General features: G+C 46.0%; 3 protein-coding genes across 6 annotated transcripts; all 3 read left to right on the top strand.

The window, feature by feature from the left end:
- Positions 1-4,510, top strand: LOC119012765 (thrombomodulin-like). The gene has a single exon (XM_037086891.1). The coding sequence runs from the start codon at positions 150-152 to the stop codon at positions 1,764-1,766; it is 1,617 nt and encodes a 538-aa protein (XP_036942786.1). The 5' UTR covers positions 1-149; the 3' UTR covers positions 1,767-4,510.
- Positions 4,511-4,767: 257 nt separating this feature from the next.
- thbd (thrombomodulin) lies at positions 4,768-6,873 on the top strand. Its single transcript, XM_037086890.1, has one exon. The coding sequence runs from the start codon at positions 4,944-4,946 to the stop codon at positions 6,582-6,584; it is 1,641 nt and encodes a 546-aa protein (XP_036942785.1). The 5' UTR covers positions 4,768-4,943; the 3' UTR covers positions 6,585-6,873.
- A 142-nt stretch (positions 6,874-7,015) lies between these two features.
- Positions 7,016-14,757, top strand: tlr5a (toll-like receptor 5a). Of its 4 annotated transcripts, none has more exons than XM_037086862.1 (5): positions 7,016-8,884; positions 9,832-9,891; positions 10,846-13,129; positions 13,202-13,290; positions 13,704-14,757. In XM_037086862.1, exons 1-5 carry the CDS (start codon positions 8,768-8,770, stop codon positions 13,953-13,955), a joined length of 2,802 nt encoding a protein of 933 aa, XP_036942757.1. In that variant the 5' UTR covers positions 7,016-8,767; the 3' UTR covers positions 13,956-14,757. The 4 variants fall into 4 exon arrangements, with proteins under 4 accessions (XP_036942757.1, XP_036942756.1, XP_036942759.1 ...); XM_037086861.1 differs by having other exon boundaries at positions 10,831-13,129; XM_037086864.1 differs by lacking the exon at positions 7,016-8,884 and adding an exon at positions 8,902-9,120.
- Positions 14,758-19,090: the final 4,333 nt, after the last annotated feature.

Below are 19,090 nucleotides of genomic sequence, written 5' to 3'. Positions count from 1 at the left end.
TGGCAGCGGCGGGACTTCCTTCCTCTCCTGCCCGACGCAAAAAAAGCAAAGTGCTCCGGTGTGAGGCCTTTATAACTGTCCAGCTTTCAGTCGCTTTAACAACTTCGGATCGTCGAGCTCAGAGGTTTATTCAGCCTAACGTCGACACCATGACTGCTGTTAGAAACGCGCTGCTTGTTTGCGGGGTTTTGCTGAGCGCGCTGGAGGAAACGGTCCTCTGTCAGTACGGACGCTGCGCCGGGAATCAGTGTTTTGCGCTTTTCCAGAAGCCCGAGGACTTTAAAGGCGCACAGGAAGGCTGCAAAAGCTCGGGTGGACAGTTATTCACGTACAGTCAGCCGGACTTGGAGAACCTGCTGGCGGCTCTGCCCCGCGGCTTCAGCGGGAGATTCTGGCTGGAGCTGCGCGGCACCGGCAGGGCGACAGAGGAAGCCTCGGCACGTCTCCAGAACTGCTCCTCCGTGTCCGTGACTGAGGGAGAGAACACGGAGGTGTCGTCGGGGCTGTGCAGTGAGAGTCTGAGCGGATATCTGTGCCAACTCTCACTCACGGAGCCCTGCAGTCCCTATCAGCCAGGTGGAGGCGCACAGGTGAAGTACCAGGCGTACCATGGCTTCGAGGTTTTTGACTCCGAAACGTTTCCACAGGCAACAATAGCTGTGACTGGGAAGGTCGGCGGTGGATATCTGGACTCGAAGCATTTGTGTTTCTCGGGGAATTGGACAGCAGCTCCCTGGGCCTGTGAGGTGCTGAATGGCGGCTGCGAGCGCAACTGCACCTCGACGGAAAGAAACAAACGACACATCTGCGTCTGTCCCGCGGGAGAATCCCTCCATCCCAACAAACTCACCTGCGGCGCAGATTCGCCCGCCAGCAGCACGCAGGGGAGCCAACAGGATGGCGACGCGTCCGTGCCAGAGTGCAGCATCGGCTACAGACCGGCGCAGGACCAGAAGAGCTGTGTGGACGTGGATGAGTGTGAAGAAGAGGACCCGTGTACAGGTGAGGGGGAGCAGTGTGTCAACACACAGGGCAGCTTCCAGTGTGTGTGCAGAGAGGGCTTCGACTCAGAGGATGGAGTGTGTGTGGACGTTTCCATCTGTGGGAAGTGTGAGCACATGAATTGTTTGAAAATAGCTGGTGTGTTTCAGTGTGTGTGCAATGATGGATTCAGAGTGTCCGACAAAGATCCCACCAAGTGTGAGATGCATTGCGCAGAGAGAGACTGTCCGGCCATATGCGACAGAAACACTGAGAGTGACGATGCAGACATGCAGAGCTGTAACTGTCCTCACGGTTACATCCTGGACATAGTGAACAACACAGCGGTCTGTAGTGACATAGATGAGTGTCTGCATGGGCACTGTGACCACCAGTGTGTGAACTCCTTAGGTAGCTACAAGTGTTTGTGCCATGAGGGCTACGAGCTGCTCAGAGGGTACAAGTGTGTACGGACTGAAGACCCGGAGGACTATGATGGATCCGGCTCAGCTGTTGTGAAGCCCACAGAGACCAGCACCGACCCAGCCTCAGTACCTGCCTACATCAAGGCCGGCAGCGCCATGGGTATCTTCATGTTCGGGCTGCTGTGTGGCGGGATGCTGATCCTCCTGGTCCTCAACATGTCCAAACGCTGCAGCAAGTTTGAGCTCTCCCCCCTGAAACATCAGAACATCGATATCTTCTATCTGCAGCAGGTGACCACAGAGACGTACAAGAGGTTATCCTTCGACAAATCCTCAAAGACGGACTCACAAATCCTTTAATGACACACCTCTGACCGTCTTCTCATGTCACAGTGCTCGTCTGCTCACAGCCGTCAGATACACAGTGCTGCATCTTTATCCACTGACGGTCTGAATGGGAAACTGTTTATCTTTAAAGGCAGCGAGTGACCACCTGCTGTGAAGGGTTGTAGTAGTGGAAGCATATTCAATGAAGATATGCTGTATGCTATAGGAAAACATCTTAATGCTTTCTTCATGTACTGAACTTTTCTACACGGGACTGTTGTATTTGCCTTACAGCTATCAGCCTTGTTGGTAACGAGCACTGATCTGACATCTCTCCGATATGACCCCTAAATTATCAGCTGTTGTAAATCTCAAGTTTTATCATATTGATTCTTTGGTTACGATATTTGCTGATCTCACAATGTTGTCTTTAAAAAAATCAAAGCTCTGTTAGAAAAGAGCTGAGCAAGGACGGAAACAGTGACACAGTGTTGTCACACTGTTATTACACTGTTATCACACTGTTATTACACTGTTATCACACTGTAAACACACTGTAATCACACTGTTATCACACTGTTATTACACTGTAAACACACTAATCACACTGTAATCACACTGTTATCACACTGTTATTACACTGTAAACACACTGTTATCACAGTAATCACACTGTTATTACGGTTATCACACTGTTATTACGGTTTTCACACTGTTATTACAGTTATCACACTGTTATTACGGTTATCACACTGTAACCACATTGTTATTACAGTAATCACACTGAATCATACTGTTATTACATTATTACACTGTTATTACAGTAATCACACTGTTATTACACTGTAGTCACATTGTAATCACACTGTTATTACATTAATCACACTAAAATCATACCGTTATTACGTTATCACACTATTATTTCTGTAATCACACTGTTATCAAACTGTTATTACTGTAATCACACTGTTATTACTGTTATCAAACTGTTATCAAACTGTTATTACTGTAATCACACTGTTATTACACTGTAGTCACATTGTAATCACACTGTTATTACACTGTAGTCACATTGTAATCACACTGTAGTCACATTGTAATCACACTGTTATTACACTGTAGTCACATTGTAATCACACTGTTATTACACTGTAGTCACATTGTAATCACACTGTTATTACACTGTAGTCACATTGTAATCACACTGTTATTACACTGTAGTCACATTGTAATCACACTGTTATTAGGTTATCACACTGTTATTACTGTAATCACACTTTATTACAGTTATTACACTGTAGTAAAGTTGTGTGTAGAAAACAAAATGTCTTTCCATCCAGCAGTCTGTGAGTGAAGTAACATTTCCACATAAAGGTTGTAAAACGCTGCATATTGTAACCAGAAAAAAAAGTTTTTTGTATTTTCTTGTTAATTACATTTAAACGTTTCGTGTCGCCGCCCTGATGGGGTGTGTGTGTGTGTGTGTGTGTGTGTGTGTGTGTGTGTGTGTGTGTGTGTGTGTGTGTGTGTGTGTGTCAGTCACGCAGCCACACTGACTCACCCTGACTGATTCCTGCTCATGTAATTAATTTTTTTTTGGGTTTATGACATCATGTAAATCTACTTCTGATGCAAACCACTGTTTGTTTTTGGGATGTATCTGTTGCCATAGGAACTGTTTTGATCCGGGCCGTACTCAGAATCTGAGAAGTACTGAGGTCCAAATAATGTTTGTACATGAACTACACAGGATTTATTCACCGTTTACTGTATTATAAACATCAACTGCAACATTCCAATAAGCAGCCGCTCATGAAGAGTTTGATGAATTTCATTGTTTAACAGTGAAACAACTATTGAATTTCATGTAACTGACTGTAAGTGTTTCATTATTAATCATATAGAACTGCTTATTTTAATGACCTCAGAGTCCTCAGCGCTGGTTCTGATCCAGAGCTCATGTGCCAGAACCTGACCCACATCATCCCAAAGTGACAAACACACATTCTGAAATGTCTCGCGTGTTTGTTTCTTACTTTTGGAGACAAAGTCGGAGTTCTGTTGCTCCTGAACGCTGACTCGTGACTCTGCAGGACCTGATTTAGGAGCTGAGCTGATTGTGAGATGCTGACACTGCAGATAACAGCAGACAGAACCATCTTGGTTCTGTTGAATGTAGAATGTTAGAAATGTAATGTGATGCCATGTTTGCTGATAACCCTGAGGTTCCCTCCTCGCTCTGTGGTTACCTCTCCTGCTGCTTCTAACTACACATGAATGTAAAGCTGCTGCTCCGGTCGACGTCTGTGAAAACATCTGACTCACCACGAGTCTGTTCGACAGTCGAGCTCCCACCTGTTGACCGTTTGTTGTCTCTGCTGAGTGAAAAATGAAAAGACTAAAAGTTGTAGACGTGTTATTGTGTTTTATTGTCTTTCTTTGTTTTTCTCTGGTCTCTGTGTTCACGTCAGATATTTTTACATAACTGGTTTCTGACATATCAAGTTTTGTTTTTAGTTTTTTTTGGTTCATTGTACTTTGCTGCTTCCTGTGAAACTTTGGTTCTTCCTCTTCTCCACACTGGACCTGCATAGTTTGTGCTTGTTTATAAATGTACCGCAGTATTTATGCTACTGCACACATTCAGCTGTGCACTGCTGGAACAACCATGTGTGTCGGTGTCACAGCGCCTGAGAAACTGTTAATACAAAGTAGGTGCGAGGAAAAGAAGCTGAACACTTTAATAAAGTTAATAAAGAAGAAACATTTGTCCAAATATTCTTGACCTTCTTTTGTCTTATTTCACATGTGAGCTCTGTCTAAAACAAAATGTGTTGGAAATGTCCTTTAACTGTCAGCGTGTGAGCGTCGCTTCAGGGAGAATTGGGATTTAAAGGGCGATCACGTGTAAACGACTTATTCAGCCTGGTGTTTTGTGCAGAGGGGAGTTGGGAGGGGCTTCTGCGGGCAGGGGGCGTTGGGTAGAGCCCCCTTGCGTGCGCGCGGCGTCTTTGCGTTCGTGCGTAACAACCGAGCGTAATTGTTGGGGATGTGGTCCGCCTGCAGAGGAGAAACTTTCTGGAGGCTGATTAAACTGCTTCCTTCCTCTGCCGGGGCACTGACATGGAGCTGGAGGGTTATAAATAAGCGCAAAACATTTTCTCCCACAACAAAAGCCAACGGACTAAACAGACACGACCGAGGCTGAAACATGAAGGCTGTCGCGGGACTGTGTGTCGTCTGGTGGACCCTCCTGATGGGAAGAACCGGCGGGACGGAGCCGAGTGGCGGGTACTGCATCGGGAGCCAGTGTTTCACTGTGTTCCAAGATCCCTGCGATTATGAAACCGCGCGGAGTCAGTGTGGAGATCTGGGAGGACACTTGATGACAGTGCGCTCGTCCGTGTCCCATGATGTTCTGAATATCTTGTTGGGAAACTTTACGGGCCGGTTCTGGATCGGTTTACATCTGACAGGCAGATGCCCCGACGCTGCTGCCGCGCTGAACGGCTTCGAGTGGGTCACCAAAGACAGCGAGAGTGACTTCTTCAACTGGGCGTCACCTTTCGACAGCAGCTGCTCCTCCGGCCGCTGCGTCTCCGTTTCCCAAGCGGACGAGTTTCGGTGGACCCGGGAGCCGTGCGCCCAGCATGCAGCCGGGTTCCTCTGCGAGAACAGATTCAGTGATGCGTGCAAAAGTCTACCGGCTGCAGAGGGCGAGTCTGTGATCTACCGGACCCCAATGGGGTTCGGAGGGGAGGATCTGCTGTCCTTGCCCCCTGGAACCACGGCCATCAGGATGCCAGCGGAGACTACATACGTGTGCTTCGCGGAGCAGTGGCTGAAGGCGCCCTGGACCTGCGAGGTACACAAGGGCGGGTGTGAGTACAAATGCGCAACAAACCCCGACAAGGAGCCCTCCTGCTACTGCCCGCCGGGCCAGATCATCAACCCCGCAAACAAAGTCACCTGCGAGGAGGCCACAGAGGACCCGTGCCTCCCGCTGGGCTGCGCACACGCCTGCTACAAGAAGGGGGACTCCTGGGCGTGTATGTGTGACCACGGCTTTAACCTGGCGGAGGACGGCAGGTCGTGCGTGGACTACAACGACTGCAAGGACGAGCGGCAGTGTCCCCCGGGGAGCTTCAAATGCGTCAACACACCCGGAGGATTTCGGTGCGTCTGCCAGGACGGATACAGTCTGAGCGGCGCGCAGTGCGTCGACGACGACGAGTGCATATCCGCTCCGTGTGAGCACATCTGCACCAACACCGTCGGCAGCTACAAATGCTCCTGCTTTGAGGGATACAGAGAGGACCCACACTCACCGAATAAGTGCAGACTTCACTGCGGGAAACAGGAATGCCCCGCAGAGTGCGACCCGAACGACCGGTACCAGTGCTTCTGTCCCGTGGGATATGTATCAGAGGAGAGGGGCGATGTGACGTTCTGCGTTGACATAGACGAGTGCAATTCCTATTATTGTGATCAAGCTTGTGAGAACACATTTGGCAGCTACGTGTGCTCGTGCTCTCGGGGGTTTACACTAGTCAGCAAGTACAGATGCGTAAAAAGCGACGATGACGCGGACTTGGACGGGTCCGGAGCGACCCCGACACCGGACATCCCCGAGACATCAGCTGTGCCACATCCAGAGCCAACGAGGCAGCCCTCCGCCGTGACAGTGGGGGGTCTGGTGGGCATCGTCCTCTGCACCGTCTTCTTCATCGTGCTGGTGGTGTTTCTGGCTCAGCGCATCCTCTGCGGCAGAGGGAAGACGGAGAGCGCCGATGCGCTCAAGACTCGAGGCGACGAGGCGCACGGACTACGGCACGTGACGAGTGACACCTGAAGCGGCCGAGAGAGAGACGGCTGGAGCGCGACGTGTGAATGTACAGGACAAGCCTCGTCAGCGGGTCTACACAGACTGTACCGGACGGGTTCGGAAGGATGTAAAACTGAACAGCGACACAATAACAACAGACACTTTACACTCACCACAGAAACATGAAGGTCATGATGGAGGACTGGTTTCATCTGCAGCTCAGCTCACACAGCAATGTAATAACACAATGACAGAGAACTTTGTTTTTTAGAAAGTTTGTTTAAAGTTTGTTTTGAACGATAAAAATGTGAATGAACGCGTGTGTCTCCTTCTTCTGGTCGCTCAGTGTCGCTGCAGACGAGCTGACTGCGCCACCGTGTGGACAAAACACCGAACCGACACATCTGTTAAACAAGCAGCACATAAAACAAGATGAAACTGCACAGAACGGTCCTTTAATCTGCACATCTGATCCATCAGCCAACACTTTGTTCATATGAGCACAAATACACACACATTCTTACACATTTACACCTGAACTCAATAATATGATAATATAACAGTTATCATGCAAATATTGTACAAAAACAAACAAAACAAAAACAAACATGATTTACATTAAAATCAGGGCCGGAGCTCCACTGACGTCATCCTGATACAAATATGTGGTAAGACTTTATAATATGTGTTGGAAATAAGTTTTAAATACACGTAAAAAAAAAAAAGCAGCAGAAACATAAAAACAATATAAATTACAAACAAAATAACTCACATTTCACTCTGAGATGCAGATGTTTGCTCGAACAGCAGCAGCTCCGGTGACGACGACAGAAAAGAGGTGATTGATCTCTGCACTTATAGATCAGTGATAGTGAATCAATAACCGGCTGTAGCAGTGAAGTGTGGAGGAAACTGTCAACACACATCAGGATCTCTGACTCACCTGCTTCATCACAGCAGCAGCAGCAGCAGCTCAGGTGACAGTCAGAGACACGATGCTTCATCAGACTGACATTATTATTAGATAAATGATGTTCTGTGTGTCTGCAGACACTTTATAACATCCACCAGGTTTTAAAATAAACACAGGAAAGAGAATCCTGCTTCCTCACATCAGGTCGCTCAGTAACTGTCTAATAAAGGTAGAAACTAAACTCAGTTCAGGCTGTTTATTCATTTTTTAGTTTAGATTAATCACTTTTACTTTGAAGGCGACTCGTGTCCTGACTTCCTGTGTTAAATCTTTCAGTCTGTGGTTTAATCGCTTCAAGTGTCAACGACAAATGTGAAAGTGTTCACAGTGTTTCATCGTGTGTTGAAATATAATTATATTTATATATTATAATTAAGTATTAATTATATAATATGTGATTCAGTAGCATCAGAAGTCTAACAGCTCTGAACTGCTCTCAGTGTCGCAGGTCCAAACACTCGGAACTTTTCACAACGTGCATTTAAACTTGATCCAGTTGTAACAGTCCAACATGTCGGTCAGTCTCCACTGTGACTGTTGTTAACTACAGCCGTCCTGTGCGCTTCAATACTGTCGACAGCACAAAGAAAAGATACTTACTGACATGAAGTCACAGTCAGCTGGTCCTGCTGAACATTATTTAAACTCCCCAAACGACACATTACAGTACAGTGTCAGCAGTATAATGTATATTATTTATAAAAGGGTAGATTCAATATAAACCAGTGAGCAGCTCCTCTTTGTCTTATTTGTTCTTTCGTACATTAACTGTGGCTCTGGATGAAAAGAGACTGACTTCAGGGATTTTCTGAGATTTTAAATAAAGTTTGAATGAATGAATGTTGACAGTGCTGAGCACCACTGGAGGAGAGGATTATAATCTCTGATCTACGGGTCCTCAGACAGGACAAACAAGGAGCTGCCTGGAGGGAAGTGAGTGAGGAGGTCGGGCAGCCTGGTCCGAACCTCCACTCAGGGAAGACGCGTTTTAAAAGTTGTCATCTTGTCCTGCGGCCGACAGACCTGATGGAACGTGACGTCAGGCTGTTTACAATCAGACATTATGACGTCATTACTTCGGCGTCCTTCAGGTCCATTTGTTGTGTCGGATCACAGAGAATTCTCCTGGTTCTGGGTTCGTGCCGCTGCCCAGTGAAGCAGAACTCAATATGAGGACGTTGCGCAACAACTGAAGCGAAACTGTGAAGAAAGCCGAGTTCAGATTTGTTCACTCGGGATGTTGCTTCATTCTTCAGCGTCTGCAGAACGGAAACAAAGTGGAACATGTGAGAAAGTGTCGGACGGAGGTAGAACCGAGTCAGACCCGCACGGAAACACCGAACAGCACCTGCAGGTAAGACTCACCTTCACCGCAGCAGAGCCGCTCCGTGTGTCTGTGTGGACCGAACCCGGAGGTTCTGGACGGTCACAGCTCGATGATCTCTCGACATATTCACTGCGGAGCTGCGGACACACGGAGGTTAATAAGGTGTGAGTTCTGACCCGTCCGGGTCCGGATCCACGGCTGCTTAGTGGAACCTTCAGGGCGCCTGCTCAGCCTCTCAGCCTCTCCATGGACGTAATTAAAACGTAATGAATAAGAAGGAGATTAAATTAGATCTAATTAAACAGAGAACTGGTCTGTAACTGGTTTACAGTCCAGAGCCGAGGAGTTCGAGTCCAGTGGTTTTGGACCTGGACCTGGTCTGCAAAGCAGAGAAGCATTTTTTGCAATTTTTCTAATAGAATAAAAGTTTCACAAATCTAAAAGTGTATTTTAAAGAGTCTGTCCCCTCTGGACTGATGTAGTCCAGGTTCCATGAGTCTACAGTGGTTTCTGATCTGGACCAGGTCTGATGTGGTCCAGGCCTTTTTTTATTTTTATTTTCACAAATACTGTTTTTAGGAGATAAATGCTACAGTAAAAACTTATTAAAGTCGGGATAATTAAACCCTGTGACGTCATACAGGAGGCTTTCTAAACACTGCAGGTAGAACCAGAGCACATAGACAGGAACAGATGCATCGGAAGCAATAACCCTGATACCATATGAAACATTTGATTAGCTCACAGCAAACATGTCGGCTGTTTAAAGCAGGTTTGTTATTGACCTGATCAGGTTTGTTATTGACCTGATCAGGTTTGTTATTGACCTGATCAGGTTTGTTATTGACCTGATCAGGTTTGTTATTGACCTGATCAGGTCTGAGACGACGCGGAGCGACAGCGACGCTGCAGCAGTGAACCATGAACCTGCTGAGTAAACAGTCACAGTTCAGCTTTGTTCTTTGTTTCTTCAGGGCGAGGACAGAATGTGGACACCGGTTCTCCATTTGGTCGTTGCTGGTTTATACCTACAGGTATGTGAAGACTATTGATCTCTGAGCTGATCAGTTGTACCTTTTATTTCCTAAACTGAACAATTAGTGGCCAGAAATGAATTTTGTTTTTCTTAAATATAATCTGAGAATTCAAGAAAGAGTTTGATATTTTTGGAAAAAGGTAATTATTCAGATTTAAAAATCTGCTCATTTATTTGCTTGGCGAGAGTCATTTGAGAAGATTGATACCAGCAGCGTGATAGCTTAGCTTAGCTTAGCTTAGCTTAGCTTAGCACAAAGTATGAAGACAGGAGGAAACAGCTAGCAGCTTGTTTATCAACCGAATTAGCAAAAGGACAAACAATGCTGTTTTGGGTCTTCATGCTAAGCTAAGCTATCTGGTCTTTGGCGAGCCTTGCTACGACAGTTTCAAGCTAACAAGACCAGGCAGGACTTTATCTGACTGAACGGTGAGAGAACCAGAACCCGACTTTCAAGTTCCGCCAGGACAAAACGGGTCGAATGTGATTTCTTTAAAAATGGCGTGCTGAAATAAGGACGGAAAAACTTTTTAGCACTAGTCGTTTTTCCCGTGTTTCGTGACACAAACGTCTTTTCGCTCCAGACTTTGTGTGACGTGACGCCGTCTGTTCATCTAATGTTGTAATGTTTGAATCGTAGAAACTCTCCTGGTGATTCTGTGAAGTCTGCAGCCACGACTGAACTGATGTGAATCTCAGCTTTACACGTTCATGAGTGCAGCCACATGATTGGTTGATACGTTTACAGGTTCGGCTGTTATAAAGCAGACAGCGATGTGTTACACCTGCTGTCACGGTCCTTTGTATTAAACTTCTGTGGTATCTGTCGTCTCATCTGACTCTCTGCAGGAAAGCACATTAGCTGATTTCCTAAAATATCACACGATTCCTGCGACTGTAGAGTTCTGTTGTTTTTCAGTGTACAGACGTGATCCAGTCTTCCCCCCTGCAGGTATCCTCATGCTACCAGTCGTGCACTTTGTCTGGCCTCGCAGCTAACTGTGCCTGGCAGCACCACTACTGGGTTCCAGCACTTCCTCCCACCATCACCCACCTCTTCCTGGAGATGAACTACATCAGTGAAATCAACAGCACTTCGCTCAGAAGCTACGACCAGCTGCTGCAGTTGGATCTTGGAAAGCAGTATGTGCCGCTCGTCATAAGGAACGATTCTTTCCTCATGCAGAGAAACCTGAGGCGACTGGTCCTCGGAGACAACTTAGGCCTTCAGTTGGAGCTGCAGGCATTTAAAGGACTCAGCAATTTACAGCAGCTTTTTATGGATCATTGCAACCTGGATGCCTCCATATTGTCTGAAAACTATCTGGAACCGCTGGTGTCGCTCGAAGAGCTCAACCTCTTTGGTAACCAGATAGTGAGACTCCAACCCGGACGGTTCTTCTCTGCACTCACAAACTTGCGAAAGCTAAACCTCAAACTGAATCCGATCGAAAGACTATGTGAAGATGATCTCGCTGGTTTCCAGGGAAAACACTTCCAAATCCTGAATTTGACCTCTAACCACTTATTCAAAATGAATAGTAGAGATTTTGACTGGCGAAGCTGCGGGAACCCCTTTAAACAGATGACCTTTGAGGTTCTGGACTTATCCGGCAACGGATTCAACTTAAACTCATCGCGTCAGTTCTTCAAAGCAATAGAGGGGACGTCAGTTACTCATCTCAAATTCTCTGGACATGTGGGCAAAGGCTTCTCACACGACAACCTCCCTGACCCAGATGAAAGCACGTTCGAGGGCCTCGTCAACAGCACAGTTGACCATTTGGATCTGTCTAATAGCTGGATATTTGCTCTGCAGAGGGCTGTTTTTAATCCTCTCAAGGTGGTGAGAATTATTGACATTTCCAAAAACAAACTCAATCAGATCAGAAGAAACGCCTTCCATGGCCTTCAAGGACATTTACGAATGCTCAACCTGTCGTCCAACCTCCTCGGGGAAGTACGTTCGGATACATTCGCCAATCTGACGGACCTGAGGGTGCTGGACTTGTCTTACAACCACATCGGCGTTCTGGGATACAAAGCGTTCAGTGGTCTTCCTTTATTACGAGCTTTATATCTGACAGGAAACTCCCTCCGAGACCTGGGGTTTCCTGCTTCGCTGCCAAATTTAGATTTTCTTCTTCTGGCCGACAATAAGTTGAATTCGCTGTATAGTATCGCCGACTTGGCCGTGAACAGCATCCATGTCGATGTCTCAGAAAACAGATTAACAAACTTGGAGGATGTTCTTGTCATTGCATCTCATTTCAACCATCTCCAGAACTTACTCTACGGCGGCAACTTCATCAAGTGGTGCTCACCAAGCACTTCAGCACTCGATAATACTAGTTTGCGAGTGCTGGATCTTCATGACAGTTCCCTGCAGATGATTTGGATGCAGGGAATGTGCCTTGACCTGTTTGATCATCTAGAGAACCTGCTTAGTTTAAATATAGCCTTTAACTCACTCGCAATTCTCCCAGATGGAATCTTCAGAGGTCTCAGGTCCATCGAGGAGATGGACCTTTCCTTTAACGCCTTGACCTATCTGCAGCCGGACGTCTTTCCGGTCAGTCTGAAAAGACTGGGACTCGCCGGCAACTTCCTAGCCTCCCCGGACCCCACGACTTTTCAGTCTCTCACCTTCCTCAACCTTGTGTTAAATCGGTTCCACTGCGACTGCCATCTGGAGAGCTTCCTGCAGTGGCTAAATGTGACAAATACAACCTTCCTGATCCACGTTCAGGAGTACAGATGTGAGTTTCCAGCTGCTCTCCATAACCTTCCTCTGCTGAACTACTCCACGATCATCGAGCCGTGTGAGGAAGACGACGAAAAGGACGTCCAAAACCTGAAGTTTGCCCTCTTCATCTTCTCCACTCTCGTCGTGGTCATGGTCATTTTAAGTGGGATCGTTTACGCTCATCTCCGAGGGCGCATATTCATCATCTACAAGAGGATCGTTGGTCGGGTTCTCGAAGGCCCGAAACCGATTCCTCCCGTGGACAATCTGCAGTATGATGCCTTCTTCTGTTTCAGCAACAGTGACTACAGGTGGGTGGAGGCGGCTCTGCTGAAGAGGCTGGATAATCAGTTTTCAGAGGAGAACCTCTTCCGCTGTTGTTTTGAGGCCAGAGACTTCATGCCAGGCGTCGATCATATTTCCAACATCAGAGACGCCATCTGGGGCAGCAGGAAGACGGTGTGCGTCGTCTCCAAGGAGTTCCTCGAAGGTACAGGAGTCACGTGATACACTGAAATGTTAAAGAGGCGACAGAAACTAATCAGGTCATTCTTTTTTCCAGACGGTTGGTGCTTGGAGGCGTTCAGTCTCGCCCAGTGCCGGATGCTGGAGGAGCTGACAAATGTCCTGATTATGTTGGTGGTAGGAAAGGTGTGTTGAGCTTCCCTGAATGTTTTCATTCATTCTCTGATGTTTGCTAAAATGTCATATTTATTTGCATGTGTTAAATTGTGTCTATGTTTGGGGACAAGACTCATACATCAGTTTCTCTTACAAACAGCACCTTGGAGGAATAAGTAACTGCATGTGAAGATTCATAAATTCATTCCATCTGTTGCTGGCGAGTGAAAGAACGAGTTGCTCCAACGATCACGTCCTAATGGGCAGTTTATTACCAGCAGCTCAGTAGATATCAGGCTTCACACAGATTTAATCTTCAGTGGTTTAAATGTGGCAGAAAACTGTTGCTGTGCAGATGATACTGAATTTTCATTCTTAATAGTTTAAATAATTAAAGTTGTCGGCCTTCACCACTGACCTGTATCTCTGAAATGTAACCGAAGGTGCCTCACTACCAGCTGATGAAGTACAACGCAGTCAGAACGTTCGTCCAGAGGAAGGAGTACGTCACCTGGCCGGAGGACCCGCAGGACCTCGAGTGGTTTTACGAGCGGCTCGTCTCACACATACTCAAAGACACCAAAGTGAAAAAGTTCGCAGAGGACAAACCTGCAGAGCCGAACGTCCCGCCTGAGAACGAGGACGTCATCGAGCTCGAGGACATCGGAGAAATTACAGCGTGTCCGCCTGTGTGATGAAGAGAGACTGAACTGTTAGATATGTATCTGTCGAGTGTTTGACCACATTTGAGGAATCATTGAAAAACATTTTGTATGTTTTATATATCGACGTTCTCACATCTTTAATCTCAATATTAGCATCCGCCCCAGAAGCTGAGTGTCTGTGGGGCTCTGCATGGAAGTTCTCCTTCTGCTTTTTTATTTAAAGTTTTTGATAAATGTTCCGTCACATCCTTCACAGTGACGTCTGCCACGACCTGCTGATTCTTCTCTGCTGCTGACAGTCATGAACAGTTGTGTAATTTAAATATCTTTCACTGTGTTTTGGTGATTTGTGAGTCAAATACTTTGTTTTTCATCACTGTGTTTGCAGCAGCAGTCCACGACCCAATGACATGTGCTCTACAATCTGTTTTTATTACTGAAATTAATAAAATCTTAGTCTAAAAACTTGTCAGTCGGCTCTTCTCACTGTTCACCTGGAGAAGATATCACGTCTTTTCGACACTGAAGGTGTTACATGAAGGCACCTGGACACAGGTGTGTTAACAGAAGTGTGTGTTCAACTGGCAAGTTTGTCAATATTTGATCTGATGATCCCGACGTTACATTTGTTCAAACAAGTTGGTAAATTATTTTCCAGAATCTGAAAATAAACATTGTTTTTTTTTTTTTCCAAGTTGTTTGACGAACAGAGCAAAAACTAAAAGTTTGTGGCTTGTTTTGGTTCTGTTGCCACAAACACGGCTGAAAATTGTCTTGAAGTCTTGTTAAAGTTGTTCTGAGTACTTGTTGTATAAATGCTGATAAAATCTATGAACTATACAAATCTACCGTGTCTGTTGTGCCATGTAATATTTAATTCTGTCGAGAGGACAGAAAATGATCTGTAGAGAACGTTCGTTGGGATTGTTTGACTTAAACTTCCTTAATCTGCGCCCTGGTTCTAGTCCGACCCGGTTAAACATCTGTTTGAACGATCATATTCATCAGATAGATTTCATGTTTTTAACAAATCTCATCCTCAGATCTAATATAGAAGATACCAACCAGAAACTGTATGGAATGATGTAAGATTAATAAGGAGCCCTTTGTATTTTTACTTACCGTCTCCACCACTAGATGGCGACAGTCAGCTGTGTGTGCTGACTTCCTGCCAACTTTCACTGGTGAGACTTCAGTGTTCATCACATCAGACTGTTTCTAATCTCTCTGTGTCACATTCAAGGATTCCTGTTCCAAACCGTCCGATCTCTGGAAACACTGCTGGTGTGTCGGACTGTAAGATGAGAGTGATTCTGAGTTCGGCCGGTTTCCTTTCATTTGAGCCATGCGTCTGAAAACAGGAAGCTACTGGGCAGAGGAAGGCTTCCGTCCTGTTGGCCCCACCGCCTGCATCCTCCCGGCCTTTATGAGCCAGCTGTTCTGAACATTACGGCCGTCTGCAGGCTCCTGCTGCTTATACACTGTGGACAGTCCATTAATCTGAACGCAGCTCAACGTTAACATCTGTCTGGCCTCCTTTACTGTAAAATTTTTACCAGTGTTGGACTTGCAACAACGCCGTCAGTAGCAGCCACGAGGTTAGCAGTTAACGTCTCAACAAACAACAGAGTCGTCCGAGGTGACGTCTGTGGCACATCACGGTCACATTATAAGATTATCAGACATCTTTCGCATCAGGAGGTGGAGGCACGATGAGCCAACAAGGCTGAAGGACTACAGTTCAACTCTCACCACTGGATGTATGTTTATAAGTCTGTGACAGCGGCGACCAAAAAACAGGCATTTTAATCCAAACCGTGATGCCATCCGAACCTGAACCAAGTGGGTTTGGTCTGTAAACCGAACTGGACCACAAGCGCAACATCGTGACAGCAGAGAAATGAGAATTCGACCTGAACAAACATAATACTGCAACATGAAGAGGCATTCAGTGAAAAACTCATCTGTGGTTCTGCAGAAGTGCTCTTTACTAACGTTTATTCTGGTATTTGGGTCGTTGACTGAGAGGTCAGTTTAAGAAGTCTGGAGCCCTGAAAGTGACAACAGGAAGTGAACAAATTTTAAGATTAGTTAAGAATATAACTGAACTTGAAACATAACAGTACTTTAGAATAAATAAATATAATTTAGTCATCACACATGTTTATTAACTCATCTCATCTTATTAACTCATTCTGAGGACGGGTCGGCCGACATTATCCAACCAGCTGTTTTTATCACTCGCATTAAAATCCTTGAGCATGCCTGACCCAAAAGTCTTCACCCTGAGAGTTGATGATGTACATTACCGGGTCCCCGCAAAGCTGTCGGTCCCCACAACGTGAGCGGGTCCCCATAAATACACAAGGACAAACACACACACACGCGGAACACGCGTGGACACACCCATCTCAATGTGAGACCAGTAAAAAAGATTCATTAAAGACTGAATCAAACATTCATTTTTGGCAGTTTTAAAAAATTAAGCGGCTTCCTGTTGTAAAAGAAAAAAAAAGGTTTATACTTTTATAATTTCCACATTATTGTTAAGTGATCAGTCAATTATCTTTTACTGGTTTTGTCTGTTTGGAGTGTTATAGATTGAAAGATCGTTAGCTCTCCTTCTGATCAAATGACAAAAATCCTGAAACCTGCCTCACGTCCATAAATCTGGACCCGTCCAGCAGCTCCACCGAAATCTAATTTGAAAAGTGGAAGCAAATGTTTGCCTTGTAAACAAACTCTCCAGTTATTTCAGGCCGGCAGAATCTACTCGGGACACGCACACATGCTTCTGAGATTCTCGCTCACGGGGAAATGTAATAAACCCGGCCCCGCGGCCATAGCTAATATTTGACCTCTGTTTAAGCAAATATAATTACAGAGATGCTCACACGGGCCTGAGGAGGATCCTGTGGGGGGAGCTGGACTCATCCTCACTGCAGCAGTGGAGAGGAGAATAAAAGGCGGCCGTGGGGAATCTGAGGCGACGGGAACACAAGCTGATCTCTGTGAGCCAAAATAAGATCGTTCCCCTCGACACAGCAGCATCCAGTGAGCCCAGTGTGGGTGGTTCACTTTCGCAACGTGTTTTATAGGACTTGTTTGTTTGTGGAAGTGTGTTCTGAGGTTAAGGGCCGCGATGACGGGGATGAGAGGAAAGATCCAGCGAGCAGCACGGTGGTACTTTTCCTCCCGTCTCTCTTCTTTCGAGCTAGCGGAGCGTCATCCATCCCGTCTCCAGCTGTATTCTGAGCCAAGGCTGAGGTGGAAACACATTTCATGTTGAAAACTAACGTCCTCTCAGAGCAGACGGCCCGGGACACTAAATAAAAACACTTCATCTGAGATGTCAACGCAATCCTTTAAGATCGTGTTTAAAGACTGGGTCTGAAATTGGACATTAAAAAGAAAAGGCGAGATCTCTGGATTAACTGCTCACTGGATTTTAATCCAAAGTGTGAAACTGACTCATTAGTGCCTCAGTATGAGCTACAACCCACCGTGAAACTCACCATTCACTAACTTGGAGCTGATCAGCCTCCGGATTCGACGCTGGAGGAACGACGGGCAGCAGAAGGAAGACGGACTACTTCTTTTCCAAACTGCCCTCCTGAGGGGGGAACAGGTGAGTTCTGCACCTGTGTGAACGAAACGTCTTACTGCTGATTCTGGAGCGAAATTATGAAACAACACGAGACAACAGATATGATGGATTCTGGGAATTCTCACCTCACTGACATCTCTGATGCTGGGTAGGTGATACTGATGATGTTCTGAGCGTTCCACCTTAACTGTCCTCCAGGTTACGTCTCATCCTGAGGTCGACTCTTCTCCACTGGCAGGACGGCGGCGAGCGGAACAAGCTGCTGCTAACATGAGCTGTTCAAAAACTTTCTTTTTAGTAACTTTGTGTACACAAACAATGTTGTCAGTGCTGGTGTTCATGTGTAGAGACCCTGGTGATGCTACCAGCACAGTTTCATGTTGTGTCCAGACTTCTTACTGTTTTAAAAACAGAGATTTTGATGTTAGCGTAACAGTGCCCGTAGCACTCCCGTTGAAAATGAGTTTGACCCGAATACTAAAATACAGTCAATATTAAAAGAGGCGCTTTCGTCGTAATTATGTTTTTAAACAAACGTCTGACTCGGGAACATTCACAAAAAAAGCCTTGGTTGCATTTTGGCGAGAGTTTTGCTTTAAGTGCAACATCTGATTTAGAGCCAGCACAACAGGAATGTTCTCTACCAGCTCCTGAGGCTAATATCTGTCTGTCCCACCTTCGACTGGTACAATTTATTCCCTAGCTAGGAGCTAAATTTGCCCATCTGTCAGTTTGGTACCAGGCCCGTCTGTTTATCAGAACTGTTTTAGCTGAAAATGTCTCGCTGCTGCCCAAAACATTCCGATGACGGAGACGAGACTGAAACAGGCTGAGACGACCTGCAGAGTGACGTGGTCGTTCCCTTCAAACAGCTTCTTTCAGGTACACGTGGTCATTGAACCCATTGTTACTGTGGACATATTGATTATAGCTGTGCTCCTTTAATATGCTCATGATAGTTTGGAGAAGGCTGTAATGCAAAGCAGTCGTGAAGAAGTCCCGTTTCAAAGAGAAAACCGGCGGAGCAGTCAGCAGATTTTGCTCCAGTGCTTCTCTGGAAATGTTTTGAAAGAGTAACTCATTTAAAATCTATATTTTTTTAGACAAACTGCCGATGGCAGCCGAGCTGTTTGTTCAGTTCCTTGTGCCAGACTGTTGTCTCCCTGTAATTAGCACCGTCTGCCTCAGCGAGCCTTTAAGTTTTCAGTTGCTGTAAGAAATGAAGCACACGAGGCCAGTTTTATTATTCTTTTATCCGTCGATTAAACCCGGTTTTGAAATGGATTTTGCCACTTTGGAACTGAGTGGTACCTGAAGTGGACTGACCTGAATTTGTAGCTTTGAGAAGACGAGATCTGTCTCACACGCAGTAATAAAATATGATTATTATACATGTGTAAACCGAAGCAACATGAACATAGAGGCCGTCACTGACCTCAGGTCAGAGGAAGCAAAAAGCACTGAAGGCGCCAGAGACAATGAAACAGGTGTTGGACCTGTGTGTGTGTGTGTGTGTGTGTGTGTGTGTGTGTGTGTGTGTTAGAAAGCAGGACAGTAG

This window comes from Acanthopagrus latus, chromosome 22 (genome assembly GCF_904848185.1).
Source record: "Acanthopagrus latus isolate v.2019 chromosome 22, fAcaLat1.1, whole genome shotgun sequence".
Taxonomy (NCBI): Eukaryota; Metazoa; Chordata; class Actinopteri; order Spariformes; family Sparidae; genus Acanthopagrus; species Acanthopagrus latus.
This window is presented reverse-complemented; position numbering and strand designations above follow the sequence as displayed.

What these genes read in the sequence shown, in the direction of transcription:
- LOC119012765 (XM_037086891.1), top strand. Translation starts at nt 150, where the DNA reads ATGACTGCTGTTAGAAACGCGCTGCTTGTTTGCGGGGTTTTGCTGAGC.
- thbd (XM_037086890.1), top strand. Translation starts at nt 4,944, where the DNA reads ATGAAGGCTGTCGCGGGACTGTGTGTCGTCTGGTGGACCCTCCTGATG.
- tlr5a (XM_037086861.1), top strand. Translation starts at nt 8,768, where the DNA reads ATGTTGCTTCATTCTTCAGCGTCTGCAGAACGGAAACAAAGTGGAACA. An exon ending in CTCCAAGGAGTTCCTCGAAG is followed by an intron (nt 13,130 to 13,201) that starts GTACAGGAGTCA and finishes TCTTTTTTCCAG; the next exon opens with ACGGTTGGTGCTTGGAGGCG. An exon ending in TTATGTTGGTGGTAGGAAAG is followed by an intron (nt 13,291 to 13,703) that starts GTGTGTTGAGCT and finishes ATGTAACCGAAG; the next exon opens with GTGCCTCACTACCAGCTGAT.